This window comes from Gastrolobium bilobum, unplaced genomic scaffold (genome assembly GCF_033153095.1).
Source record: "Gastrolobium bilobum isolate Gb01-03AN ecotype WA unplaced genomic scaffold, APGP_CSIRO_Gbil_v1 utg909, whole genome shotgun sequence".
In the NCBI taxonomy this organism is placed as follows: domain Eukaryota; kingdom Viridiplantae; phylum Streptophyta; class Magnoliopsida; order Fabales; family Fabaceae; genus Gastrolobium; species Gastrolobium bilobum.
Window position 1 is genome coordinate 1537082 of NW_026895707.1, and position 14509 is coordinate 1551590.

The following is a 14509-nucleotide window of genomic DNA, read 5'->3' on the forward strand; positions in this document are numbered from 1 at the left end:
GGCAAGGTTCAAGTTGGGTGAGGTAAGGCTAGATCCAATTTTTACGCTTATTAATGGACTTAAATATAAAAAATTACGTCTTTGGCTCACGTGAATATTGTTATGGCTGTCCCATAGAATACTTCAATTCTCTAATTAATAAATAAAAAAATTTATAAAGGTACTGAAAAGAATACTATAAGTAAAATTGCAAACAACTTCCGTGGTCAGTGATATAATTTGGCAGAGTTTAGAGAAAGATATTTGTACCGTTTTAATATACAATGACACATGAATAGACCTGTTGCCCCATCGACAATATGTTCATAAGAACTATGGAGAAGTGCGGATTGTAATCATCCAATTGAAAGTATGCAGTCGTGAAGTAGAAGACAATCATAGAAAAAGTAAGCTCGTTGTTGAGTTGCATTGAACATACATAGAAAACTAAACCTTTCAACTTTTTCAGGCTTAGCTTTTTCATGTGCTTATTAAAGATTTAATGTCTATGGTTTTATTAAATCCCTCATTCCATATCATTTTCTCATGTTCTTGTGCTGAGCCCAGTATAGGTTTGGACGTCAACCTCTGTTTCCTTTCTCAATTCTCACTGCTTATTCATAGCCAATAACGGTCTTGATGTAAACACTGATTTGCCATATACCATTTATTTTATTTTAAAATACCAATTTGTGTCTGAATTCTTAACGGGTCCCACTAATTCGATTTGAGTCTCTCCACTTCTCAGAAATTAAATCCTTTATCCTTTGATCAAGTCAAATCCTAAGGTTTAATTGGGTTGCCACTAGACCAAGAACTCTTTGATTGCCTTATACCATTTACATCTTTGCATAGTTTTCCTATTATTATTTACACAATGGAAAAACTTATTTATGTTATCAATGTTCCTAGAGTACAAAATATGTTACGTAAAGAAAGATTCAAGATAGGGCACATTGCCAAGAATCATGTCTCTGTAAAAACTAAACAAAACACAATCTGATATAGAAAAGGAGTTCATAGAAGTTTGGATATAGTGTATTATTTTTATCTCCTATATTTTTTTTATGTTAGATCAAATTTTCAATGAAGTGTTTTCCCTTTTTGCCCCCCTCTGTCTCTTTTCTGCAGGCAAGATGATCTTTTTAGGACACTCCTACTATTCCTGGCCTTTATGGTTACAAATTCAGATGCTCACATTGACAAACAGACATACAATGTAACTCTTTTTTTTTTTTTTTTTTTTTTTTCCATAAGTCCTCATTTTTGTCGACCCTGACATGAATAGTTTCTATGTATGCTAGGAGGTAGCATACAGAGTAAGTTTATACTCTAAATGAATCACTTGATACATTAATTCAAGCGGTTTAACTGTTATAATTAAAAACAAAAGAATAATGAAAGCAACTGATTAGATATAACATCTCCAGAATTTTTTTTCAATTATGTGCTGAAGTAATCCTTTTCAAACATAGTATAATAGACTATATATTATCCATATAAAGCATTTCAAATAAGAACTACCACCTCCAAATCTAAAACCATGTAACTTTTCGCTTTACAAATTGGAAAGCATTTATTTTCCTTCAATTTTAAAACAGTAAAAGATGTAAATTAAGATAACTAAATCCATACCAAAATGAAACAACAGTTTAAATAACACATCTACAGCCATGTTATTGTGTGTCCCTCAATTGCTGTGCCTGTTGCAATTTTTGTAAGTGTTGAAGAACTTGAACATCATCAGCAGGAACCACAATGTCGATTTCAGCATTTAAGGTTATGTCATGGATGCTTGTTCTTTTCCTTTCCTTCTTTTGGGCACCTTGAGCGAGATGAAGGGAGTATTTTTGGGCATGACTAGCAATTTGTGTTGCATTTTTTGTCTTAACAAAATATCTAGCAATGTTTTTCCAATCTCCCTTGCCAATTATCTGCAGCCCAGCGAGAAATAACCTATCACAAAAAAACAAATATAGAGATATCATAAAAATCCAAGAATACATATATATACGAAAAATCCATCATAAGTTTAATTAAAAACAAGTTGAAGTGACTCGTGATAAGAAACATATTTTCCCTCTAATGTTTGGCTTTTTCTATTCTTTTTATTAGGAGGAATATGGTAAATCGACCATTCTAGAAAAATCTTTCCTCTTTATACTCCAACTAACGAAGATAGAGATCAATTATCCTTCTACTTCTTTAAGAAATTGTTTTGAGATTCGAACCCAAGATTTTGAGTGACAAAATTAATAATAATTAAAAATTAATAAGTCTTTTACATTAGATTATCTTTTAGTACTATTATAGTACTAAAAAGATTTTTTAATTATATTTTTATTTCAATCCATTTTTTATTTTGAGTAAATAATACTCTTTTGGGTTCTCAACAAAAAAAACTCGAAATTCATTTTAATCTCTTATAAAAAGTCAATTTATGGTAACTTTAAAATTTAAGTTCTTTGAAATTGTGATCCCTCTGAAATTCAAAAAAAAACTCACATTAGTTCCTAAAAAATGACTAATATATTTTTTTTTTCTAGGGGACTAAAATCTGTTCCGTATTTTTTGTTGATGACACAAAAAAGTATTGACTCTTTTATTTTATTTTATTTTGTCAATTACCATTTTAATCCCTAGTTTGCATGTTATTCGTGTAGTGCTATGTGAACTCAGAAAAAATTATTGTCGTGTCAAATTCATGTTATGTCAACCCATTTTGACACCTCTAATCTTACCTAACAAGATAAATAATAATTAAAAACACTTTATGCAAACATATATATATATATATATATATATATATACCTGTGTTCCTCTTCTGTCCATGTCAACCTCTTCTTTTCACAGTTACATCTGTTGGCCTCCATCGGCACCAGCAACAAGTGCGGTAACGGCACTCGACCCGTCTCAATCTCTAACAAGCCATGGAACAATACCCAATAATAATTTCGGACCTCCGCCGGTGATTTTCCAGGGACAAGAGCGGCTACTTTCTCCCAATACTCTGGCTCAGGCATGCCTGTTGGGATGATGGCGAGGGCGTCTTCAAAGGCAATGTCGTCTTCCCTAGTCCACTGTGTCATCGCTCCATTTGCATTATTCTCTTGCTGAGCAAGTTGAGACATTCTCTTACTTTCTTTCTCCTAAAAGAGTTACGTGAACTTTTTATTTATTTATGACCTACTACGTTCCATATTTATAGGAAGGAGGAAAGTATTATCTCTATCCTCCTGCACAAGCATTCTTTAGGTTAGATTTTCTCTCTCCTAATATTTTTTTATCCTATCACACGGAGAAAAATATTATCCGAATTTAGTTAGTTTCAAGAAATGACGATTCATGCATGTGTTATCTTATAATATTGTAAAAATATAACTGAAAATAACATAGTAGAAAACATTAATTTTTAAATTCCCATAATGAAGGTTCTACGCTTGAGTTGCGGAGCCCTTGTCTTTTCATATCACTTTTTTTGAATTCTAATTAATGGTTAAATTTATTTATTTTATTAAACTAAGATAGAATCACATATACGATATTGCACTTATGCCTAAATATAAATGTAAAATATCAATGAATGCAAGTCAGTAAAAGTTTTAAATTCACATTTTTATCATAAATATATTAGTTTCCTTTAAGCAATAATTTACATCATATCCCTTTGAATAATACCATAACTAATCCACACCAAAAAAATAATAAAAAATACCATAACTAAGCCCATTTTATGAATTTAGATTAATATAAATATTAGTTCGCTCATATAAGTTAATAACAAGATAGTTATAATCTTCTTAATTTACATTAATGATAATTTATTACACGGTTGTTAAATTAATTATTTGACAAATATTAAATGTTTAATTGGTTTAGTACTCTAAATTAAAGGTAACTGAATCCTTTATATGTTATTTTAAAAATTTATTAACAAGATAATCTTCTCAAATCTCAAGATTATAGCATATCTTTAATTCAGATTTCTTTAAATCACATAATTATTAAAAAATACCCTTGAATTAGTACCAAAAATAAAAAATTCCAATTCCAATGTTCTCGCTTTTTGTTTTAGTTCATTCTTGCTAGCAGATGTTTGTCTCCTGCCTTTATAAATATGTTTAGAAGGGAAATATTAGTGTCATATAGTAGGAAACTAGTATCTCATGTTATAAATCCAAAGCATGTGAAGTTCGTTCTTTTAAAATAAATAAACAAATAATTGAGTGGACCTCATATATTTTATGTTTATGACATGAAATATTAATCTTTTATAACATGAGACTAGTATTCCCCTAAAAAGAATTTGGTGTTGCTGTTAATTCTCGATTACTATCCTTACAAAATTGTGGAAAATAATAATTGGGATGTCTTTTCCGGATGCCTAAAGCAGTGTTTTTTTATTATTTTTTATATTTTTTTTGGTGAACAAAGCGATGATTTGTGTGATATTTTTAATGCCTCTCCCAATAATTTCAAATATTGAATTTATTAGGGCCCGTTTGAATGAGCTTTTAAAAAAATGACTTTTTATTCATTGCTTTTTTTAAAAGAATTTTTTTTAAAAGATAAAGTTATTTTACATTTGGATGTATGATCTGAAAATCACTTTTACATAAAAAAAGTTGTTTGGATGTTAAAATAAAATAAAAAACACTTTTTATATATAAAATTACAATAAAGGAGAGACAAAATAACATGATTATGAGATACGGAGAGATAAAATAGGTATGATAGGATGAGGTTAAAATTGTAATTTTAAATTTATATTATTTTTTACAAAAAAAAATTATATTATCTTTTAATTTGTGCTTTTTTCAAAAGCAACCAATTACTTGCTAAAAAAAGCAGCATTTTAACTTTTGTTTTAAATTTTTCTTTTTTAAAAAGTTGTTATTCAAATATCTAAAAATTCTCAAAATGATTTTTATTTTAAAAAATAAAAGTAACTTTTTTAGGAATAAAAGTCCATCCAAATCGGCATTTATTATTATGGATCTATTTTAAAATCTTGTTTTAAAATTTGAAATTTATTTGATTTGAGAACTCGCTACAGTGCTAATAGAGGTATAAATTCTTTCTGCTTAATGTGTCCTTTCTCACTAAATAATTTAGAATATGCTATAGAATTATAGGACCCCATTTATTGGAACAGTGTCTGTCCTGTCACTCAAATAAGTTTTTGGTGCTGCAACAGAGAGGTTATTTTGAAGCATTTTTTTTGTGCTAATGAATATTTACCATTTTAACTATGTGGGGCTTCCACTATGTAAATGCATTTTTTTGATAATCATAAGGAGGTGATACATATTTAACAATATAACGCAAGAGAAATCTCATACATAAGGAGTACTTAAAATTTTTCTATCAATAAGTGCAGAATATTAATAAATACATGCCATATGCAGCACTTAATTGTTAGTCCCGAAAACGGCTTATGTTTTTCTTGGCTGACGCGTACGAATTCCCTTATGTAGAAATCTATAACAATTGCAATCATAATAAACATTAGCATGGTAGCGTGCTGATCAGAAGTTGCAAGAGCATAAAAGACACATGTGCGTTTGCTAAGGGAGAAAAATTATTTTATCCGAAAATTATCATTTTTAAAATATGATCGAAAAATTAGTTTTCCGAATATGTTATTAAAAATTATTTGGTAGGCTAAAATATTTCCGAAAATATTAGGTTAATTTACTTGATACTATGTTTGGTTATATTAAAATTTTCCTTGTCATAGAAATGTAAGAAATTATTTTAATCCTGGATCATGTATATGATTATAAAACACCAAATTAATGAATTTCAAATTGAGATTGTGCGTACCTTAATGGATCATCACAAAGCGGAAGAAAGGAGAGAACTACATGCCAGATCTTCCTCTCTATGACATATTCCGAAAATGGCAGCCTTCAGCGATGGGAGCATGACGGCTCACGAGGCTTAACCCCAATATAAATAGACTAGAGAGGGGACCTAGCAAAACCCTAATCAACAGTGTGTCTGATGGGTCCACCCATCACAGAAGCCCAATCAGACACTAATGCCTACACTGTGCTGCCAACTAGGCCCAATACCAAAAGATGTCAAAAGCCCAACTCAATATGATCACAATGAGCTTATCACAATAGAATAAATTGGAATATTCATTAACCCGATTATTTTAAAAAATACAAAAACATTAAATAATATTGCCCACATATAAAATTTCTAACATTCTCCCGCTTGGGCAATATTAATTAATTTATTTTATTTTAAAATACTTTTATTTGAAAACGAATCTATCGGGTTAATAACAAGGAAAAACATTTTACGTGGCCACGATTTTAAAAACAATATTCCAATTCCAGCATCTCAATCCAATCCAATCCAATATAACCCCATCATAGGAATATGACGATCAATATACTGAAAATATCATAGCATATGACCTTCCATACTCACATACAATGAGGATTACATCTTCGTGAATCAAGGCCTAGCAGTGTAGTAAGAATTAGTGCCAAAATGTGATCAACAATGTAACACACTAATTCTTATCGGTCCTCAATGTAATTTCTTAACAACATGAAATTACATTAGTGCAATTTCCAAGCAACATGAAATTACACTCCATAATACAATTTCTTAACAACATGAAATTGCATTACCGCAATTTCTAAACAACATGAAATTGCCTTTTTCAATCCAATTTCTTAACAACATGAAATTGAATTAACGCAATTTTCAAACAACATGAAATTGCCTTTTTCAATCCAATTTATTAACAACATGAAATTGAATTAACACAATTTTCAAACAACATGAAATTGCTTAGTTTAAATAAACCAACATGTCACAATACAACACGAGATCTCAAAATTTGTGACATCCATACATCTTTAAGCTCACAACATGCTTAAAGATATTATTCATACATATATTTCTTAGTCAACATGAGAAATAACAATAATAATGATCATCAATTATTAAAATTCAAACAAAAATCACAAAAGTCATCATGAGTTTGCATGACCAAAAAGACAAACTGAATATAACTCCCACTAAGGGAATTAAAAGAATCTAAAACACTCAAAAGAAAGCCTCGAGTCCAACTCCCACTAATTAAGGGAATAAAAAAAAATTAAAGTACTCATATATACAAAGGAAACTACTTTAAGATATTTCCTATAAAAGTTTTTCTGATAAAAAAACTTTTATTTCATTCAGTAAATCACCATCTTATTGAAAAATAAAATGTCATCTATATAAAGTACTAAAAATATACATATACTCCCACTTACTTTCATGTAGATGCACTTATCAAATATATTTAGATTAATTCAAATGAATTAACAAAAATTCACTATTAACGCAAAACGAATGCATCCAAATAAACTGCAGGGCAAAATACAACCTCAATTAAGACAAGTTATTACAATGAGACCAACAAAATAGTACATTTTTCTTTGGACAGAATGCACATACCAAGGTTTAAACCAAGGTTAAAGCCTCAGATGAATCAACCAATGAACATACACTGGCTTCAGAGATCTGTCCCCTTTGAGCAGACAGATCACTTAAACCAATGCACCTCCAAAAACTTTATTACAAGAAAGCTTCTAATTAAATCACACAATAATCCCTTTGGACAGGAAATTGCATGAAATAACTAAAAGCATTCCTCAAATTTATAAAAAAAAAATTACATGATAAAAAATCATTCCACTTTAGTGGTAATACCAATAGTAATTCGTAGAAATACTTACAAATCTTGCCCAAAATCATAATGCATTCCACAAGAAAGTGTAACACCTTCACTAATCATGAGTTCAAAAACCAATAGCATTCTTAAAAAGGTTTTATAGTTAAACAGTTCAAGCGAAAGCATATAACTCAATAAATAAAAATATTCTATAAATTATACATCTCCATTTGTTATAATTTGAAATAATAAATAACTCAACAGTAGCATGTTGTTGTTGATGGCAAAAAATAACTGATTGACATACACAATGCAATAAGATTAAATTTGGGCAATAGCAAAATAATTTATATACCATAAAACCCCCTTTGGGCAGAGAATATAATATACAAATATTTTCTATCACATGAAGATTTGAACAACAAGGAGATTTACATACAATTATAAAAATTCATCTCCTTTGGGCAGACAAATTTTTAAATTATACATATTTCTCCATAATACCACATGCAATTTAAAAATAATTCATCCCCTTTGGGCAGATAAATACTTTTAAATTACGTAATCTTATAAAAAATTTCTTCATGCAATTTCCCAAATCATTATATGTAACTACCCCCTTTGGGCAGGTAATTAACATAAAATAATTCAAATAATATATCAATAATAATGCCCAAAAACATGAAACACTTAAAAACATGTGTTTCTAACAACATGAAACACTTAACAACATGTGTTTCCAACAACATGAAACACTTAACAGCACGTGTTTCCGACAACATGAAACACTTCACAACATGTGTTTTTAGAAATCATATTGCATTGTCAATCCAACAAATTTTACCATAAAAATTCAGCACTTAACATTAAAGCCATTACTAACTATGCTTAAGTAGGAGAAAATTATATATAATTGTCTAAAATTTATCCCCTTTGGACAGATAAATTTTATAAATTATATATCTCCATAATATCAACATAAAAGCATTATATGCAATTTTCAAAAATTTATCCCACAAGAATTCTTATTCTTATTATATTTGCATGATGAATTACAACTAATGTCATACCTTTTATGTGATCCAAAGACTCTTAATATATAATTGAAATAATTAAGGGTATTGAGGCTAATCCCTAATTAAATGAAATTATATGGATCACTTGACATTAATTTCTAATCCCAAATTATTGCTTCAAACCATAGGCAATAATATTCAAACTATTCATCTCAATATTGTATGTATAAGGAAACGTTAATTAATACATACAATCAAATCATTATAATACACGACATAAAAACTTGCCTAATTTAATTCACACAGTGCATAAATATTAACCTTCAGTCATGGGTTTAGAATCCGTTATACCCATTTACCTTCCTTTTGCCTTATGCAATTAATGTCAAATTATACAGTAACTTTACTCCCTTTTATTCAATAAAATGATTCTGTAGCACCGCCAAATGGAGTAAATATTAATTTTTATATGTTAAGCTACAATCAAAAATCTCAATGATTATTTGCATTTATTTCATTGTCAATCATAAGTCACGATGCAATACACAGTAATCAATGAGACTAAAAATATGGCAACAACATTTTTGTAGTTCCAAAAACCAATTACGATGAACTAGTCATAAATGTGCCAATTAAATAAAATATTGAAGAACCATATAGCCAAATGAAGTATGAAACCAATTTCACTAAATCCAAGATGCGAAATGTGAAAACCCACTAAAATGTCTCAAAAAGGACAAAGTTTATTAATTATAAGACGTACTCATTTGAACTTATTTCACAAAACTATGCAAAAGTGCAAACGGTTTTCACTTATTTCACTAAAATCAAAATCAAATGTCCAATAATTTATAGGCCCAAATTATAGTCCAATAAACAAAACTAATAACAGCACCAAATCTGAATCAAAATTCAGTTTACACAATCCTAAATGAGAGAAATTAAAGCATAGACCAGTAATATTCCACAAAAGTGAAATAATCCAAAAATTTCATAGTTCCCATAAAAACCAAAATGATGAATTCATGTTAACTAATTAAATGTTGGAACAACCATAGCAATTTTAGGAATTTCAAAACTTAAACAGTACATGAATAGTACTAAAGTCCAAAAAATTCTAAAATATAGAGACTCAATCAAAAGTTTCAACCCACGTTAAAAAGAGAGGCACAATTCAATGAATTACAACACCAGTGTTTCACTAAAAGCCAAATGTGAAACATTAACTAAAAGTTTCAATGAATTTCAAGAATTACTAAATATTAATATGCAAATCTGAATACCACAATTCACGTTAACAGTCCAAAATATTTCGAAAATGAAATCCAGCCAAAACAAACTAACAAATCCAACCATAAAAATTGTCTTCAAAAGTTCAAAGTTTATGAATTTTGGGACTTACCTATGTGAACCAATTTCACATAAGTTATAAGTAATTCCAAATACATGTACAATGAATATAAAATTCAAAAGTGATACTAATGCCAACTTACTAATAACTGCTAAATGTTAATTCTAACTCATCCGTGGGGTTGAAAAATAAATATAAGTATCCATACTAAGGTGAATAAAATCATAAAATATTGTTACTCACAACATCAGAAAAATTTCAAAATAATAAGTGAAACCAAAAGTTGAGTCAAATTCACACTAAAAATTGCCTAATTTGAAAATGGGATCTAAAATATCGGAACACTAAGCTCATGTAAGTGTGAAAAAACCAACTCATAATTGTACAAAAACAATAATATCATAATAGTAATACACTCATTAAAGCGAAATCAGAAATTAATTTACTAATAAAGCCACAATTAGGCACAATTTCAGGATCTCCAAATTCATGCAACAATAAATGCACGAAATTTTAATAATTGTTTCCCAAAAAATCAAAACTTTCAAAAATTGAAAATTTCCACAAAAAAACAAAAACAACTCACACCGTAGAGTTAGCAAATTCATTGAAACTAAAACTTCAAGTTTATGAAACAATTTTATTGAAACCAAAACAATTCACCAGACAAGAACAATGAATCAGAATTCAAAACATGAATAGTGTCATGACAAAAAACAAAATTGAAATATTTTTCCAGTAATTTATATTCTCAAAATTCGGACACATATATATATATATATATATATATATATATATATATATATATATTACATAATTAAATATAGAACAAAACATAATAATTCCATAAAATATATAATGCACGAAAAAATTGCAAATAATATAGCAATGATTCACAAATATTCCAATGATCAAAAAATTAAATTTTGTGAATTTTGGCATATAATTAACATGTAATAAAATCTGAATAGCACATATTCACAACATAAAATAATTATCTGTTTGAATTGTATATTAAATAAATACCACATACAGAATATTCGGCAATTCAAATCCAACAATTCAAATCAAAACATATATATACATATATCCGTAACTATTCACGCTATTTGTAAGCTTGTAAGAGAAGTGGGGCAAATTTAACACTTTGTAAATCAATTGAATAAAACTATGCACTGTGTATATATATATTCACGCTATTTGAATACTATGCACTGTATATATAAATACTTTGTAAATCATAATCAATATATATGTGCAATTGAATCTTTATATATATATCAAGACATTCATGCTATTTTAAGGCAAGATATTCACGTTAATCAAAATAACAACAGTATACGATTTTGATAACATAATATATATATATATCAAGACAATTTTGTTAATCAAGACGGTGATTAACAAAAATTGAACCCGATTATTTTAGAAAACAAAAAAACATTAAATAATATTGCCCACATATAAAATTTCTAACAAGAAATTCACGGATACCACCCATAGAATGGTATTTTCAAAAAAAATTACACACAAAAAAAAATTCCAGAAAATTGGATTTTCGAGAAAATTTTGAAAATCTCATATCAAACGTGGATAAATAAGATTACCATATTCAATTCCCCGGAATCCTAAAAACTTCGTATTAGGGGTGTTCGCGGTCTGGATTGGATCAGTTTTGGAAGCAAAAATCATCTGATTCAATCCCTTCGGTTTGATCATGTAATCATCCATTCGGTTTGGATTTTTTTCAAATTCGATCCGATCAAATCCAAAGTTTTTCAGCTTAGATTGGATCGATTTTCGATTTTTTAGAATCCTAAAATTTGTTTCATGATTATTGTGCAAATAACATCTTTTGTATGTATTGGCTTTGTAATTTTTATCTTTTTGAAATACAAAAGTATTAGGAAACTATAATGTAGTTTTTTTTTTTACAATGAGATATGAAGCTCTTCATAGATAAATTTTGTTGATGAGATGTGACTAAAAGTTTTTTCTTGGGTTGAGAAATTTTTGGATTATGATTGGAGAAAGACTCAAATAAGCAGAGGATAATTAATATATTAGATCGGTTTGGATTGGATCGATTTTCATCAATCAATCTGAAATCCGATCCAATTAAATTTTACGGGTTTTTTTTTTCGATTTTTCGGTTATCGATTTTTCGGTTCGATCACGGTAACATCCCGCGAATTTAGGAAGTTATATAATTTAGTTAGGAACATGGAAGCTTGCCTTGAACTCGAAATATAAATACATACACATATATATATATATATATATATATATATATATATATATATATATATATATATATATATGGGTGGACTCAATTCAAGTCATGAAAAATTATGTTAAATATAACCTTATTGGCCGAAAATCACCCACTCCCTTATCCCCTCTCATTACACGCTTGGTAGGTGTCAAAACAGTATGATTTTCTTGCTGGACCTTGGGGGATCAGAATGCAAGTAGGGACGAAGTCAGCCCCGTTAACAACTTAAATTATTCAAACCTAAGTAAAATAGGTTGCGATTTGTTGAAGTGTAATTAGGTGAACCCAAACTCTGGCCAAAAACCAAGACTTATCACCCCTCTCTACTTCGGGTTCATGTGCAGTCTAGGAGAATACATGTATTTACAAAAAAAAAAAAAAATACATGTGTGACAAGTCAGAATTTGTTTCTATGTTATTCCCATAATTTATCAACAAGTTTTTATGCTTCTAATTCTTATTCTGTAATCGGTTTTCATAGCTCCTACACTAGATTAATTTTCTGACTTCAGTTAACATATCAATTGTTAACAGCGAAGCAAATCAAGTTCCCTCATGCATTCAGGTTCAATTTAGGTTGGCATAGAAACAAATTCTGACTTGTCACACATGTATTTAGGTGCGCATAACTCCTAGGGAGTGGACTGAAATTTGGTGCTGTTTGGTTAGCACTTGGACACACAATGTAAGTGTTTGGTGGTATTACCTAATGTGACTATTTGCTAGCGTATAGAATTGTGAATTGTTGCTCACACGTGCCTTGGATTAATGTGCTGTTATATGCTATATGTATGCTGCCTATGAATGTGACAAGATGAAAAATTCTGTTATGAGAAGTAATTGTTATGTGGCAGTTGGTACTGAAAGTACATGAAATATATGATATTATGATGATGATCTAGTCATGCATATACACTTCATAATTCATTTGTTTCTTGTTTGTGTGAAAAGCATATCATGGCATACATGCACGAATTTCATGCTGCTCATGGACTAGGATAATTATATAAATATGCATACGTTTGAGCACGCATCATATAGGCATCCCTTCGGTACCAGGGTATGGGACACTTGGCTTCCGTCTGCATAGGCCACAGTTGGAATTCACCTTTGAGGAGCCATAATGGAATATCCACTGTGTATGTTAGTACGTGCACGACGGTGCTATGAACGTACAAGGAAATGACGTTATATACGCACTAACAAGGAAATAAATGACGTTATATACGCACTAACAAGGAAATGACGTTATATACGCACTAACAAGGAAATGACGTTATATACGCACTATTATGACTATTATGAATATACATGACCATGGCGTTATATGCGCAATAAGATGATGATTAACAGCTGTACGGAATTTTAAATGTTGATGCAACTGTTTTGGAATTCTGTGTCTAGTTTAATATTGTTGCATTATTGGTTTTGCTATCACACTACTGGAATTTTTCTCACCCCTTCGGGGGCTCAATTTTCATAAATTGCAGGAGTACGAAAAGGCATTTGAGGATGTACTTGTATTGAAGATGTCTTGTTTATTGCAGCTGTCGTTTTGGGAATTTTGATGTTGACATGCTATTTATGTTAATTGTTGGTTGATCGCTATAGTAGGCTGTAATATTTATTTTTGAGATGTTGTAAGAAAATGTTAGGGTATGTTTTAATTGCTGTATTTGGGTTTTGGGGTCTGTTTGTAACTTGTGAAATTCTAGTATTATTTAGCAAAATAATTCATGTACGTTTTCAAGTCTGAATTTTTAAACTACTTCCGCGAGTACCTTGCGAGTTCGGTATCTGGGGCTATAGACCTTCGAATGACACATATTTTATATGCACGCGAAGTCCCAGATGTCTAGTTTCATATTATATAAACTTTACAATGAAATTCTGAAAGTCCGATTTATTATGATTTTTGCAATTCAGGTCGTTTTGAAACACTTTCACTGATTTATCTTTCATCTTACGAGTTCTGTTTCGAGAGGCTAAACACCTCCGAATGAAACAATTTTTATATGCACGTAACGCCCTGGATGTCTAGTTTCCGTGTGTCAAAGAAAGTTTTTTTAAGTTGTTGAACTCGAATTGATATGATTTTTTTAAGACAGCAAGGTTTTCTGAAAAACTGTAATTTCAGCCAGTTATGTATTTTCACGAGTATTATTCTGATTTTTTTTGTACAACCAGACTTTAATACCTACTAA

At 29.6% G+C, this 14509-nt stretch overlaps 1 protein-coding gene across 1 annotated transcript; it reads right to left on the reverse strand.

Moving 5' to 3' along the window:
- Positions 1-1655: 1655 nt before the first annotated feature.
- LOC133292883 (transcription factor SRM1-like) lies at positions 1656-3110 on the reverse strand. The gene is made up of 2 exons (XM_061491374.1): positions 2791-3110; positions 1656-1935 (listed from the first exon to the last, which is right to left on the reverse strand). The coding sequence occupies exons 1-2, from the start codon at positions 3108-3110 to the stop codon at positions 1656-1658; spliced, it is 600 nt and encodes a 199-aa protein (XP_061347358.1).
- Positions 3111-14509: the final 11399 nt, after the last annotated feature.

What these genes read in the sequence shown, in the direction of transcription:
- LOC133292883 (XM_061491374.1), bottom strand. Translation starts at nt 3,110, where the DNA reads ATGTCTCAACTTGCTCAGCAAGAGAATAATGCAAATGGAGCGATGACA. An exon ending in TGGACAGAAGAGGAACACAG is followed by an intron (nt 1,936 to 2,790) that starts GTATATATATAT and finishes TTTTTGTGATAG; the next exon opens with GTTATTTCTCGCTGGGCTGC.